This window comes from Phytophthora parasitica (genome assembly GCF_000247585.1).
Source record: "Phytophthora parasitica INRA-310 unplaced genomic scaffold supercont2.308, whole genome shotgun sequence".
NCBI lineage: Eukaryota > Oomycota > Peronosporomycetes > Peronosporales > Peronosporaceae > Phytophthora > Phytophthora nicotianae.
Window position 1 is genome coordinate 1 of NW_008649294.1, and position 688 is coordinate 688.

The 688-nt window shown below is 46.1% G+C and overlaps 1 protein-coding gene across 1 annotated transcript; it reads right to left on the reverse strand.

The window, feature by feature from the left end:
* Positions 1 to 13: 13 nt before the first annotated feature.
* Positions 14 to 232, reverse strand: PPTG_24869 (hypothetical protein; the record flags this gene model as incomplete). The annotated part of the gene is made up of 1 exon (XM_008918781.1): positions 14 to 232. The coding sequence occupies one exon, from the start codon at positions 230 to 232 to the stop codon at positions 14 to 16; it is 219 nt and encodes a 72-aa protein (XP_008917029.1).
* Between the last annotated feature and the right edge of the window lie 456 nt (positions 233 to 688).

The window sequence follows — 688 nt, forward strand, 5'->3', positions numbered from 1 at the left end:
CCGAAAGTCCGAACTAAATCAAATGACGCGCACAAGCATTTTCACTTTCATCGCCGATACTCTCAAACTGGCCAATCGTGCCGTACTTTAACCAGGCTTTGAGTATCGCCATTTTGCGCGACAGATCCTGGAACTGACGTGGGAGAATATTTCGAACTATGCGTTCCGACAGCTCGAAGTTGTCATTTAGAAGGAAACCAGTAGCGTAGTCGATTGCAGACCAAGATACCATTTCACCATGCGTTAGAATTGATGCAAGTATGTAAAATGTTGAATTGGACAGGCCATTCGGAAATCTCTCTTATACTGCTCACGCATCAAACTAATTGAACGTCTTCGCAAAATGTTCGGGACGTTGTGGTAGGCGCCATCGAGTTTAATGAGCTTAATTCCCCACGATACAAATCCAACATTCTCCGTTGACAAAACATTCTCGCAATCGCTGCGTCAGCATCACACTCGGAAAAAATCTTACGTCGCCATTTTGGCTTCTCCGATGTACCAATGTTACACAAGATATCGTAGTCACGCATTCCATTCCCATAACACCTTCTGCAAACGTTGAGACCGAACACAACATCAGCAGCACGATGCAACCCTCTCCATGTAAGAGACCGACCCAAAATTGCTCGAGCGGTACGCCGCTCTATACTTCCCTGAGCCAACGTCGACGACGTACAAAATCCCA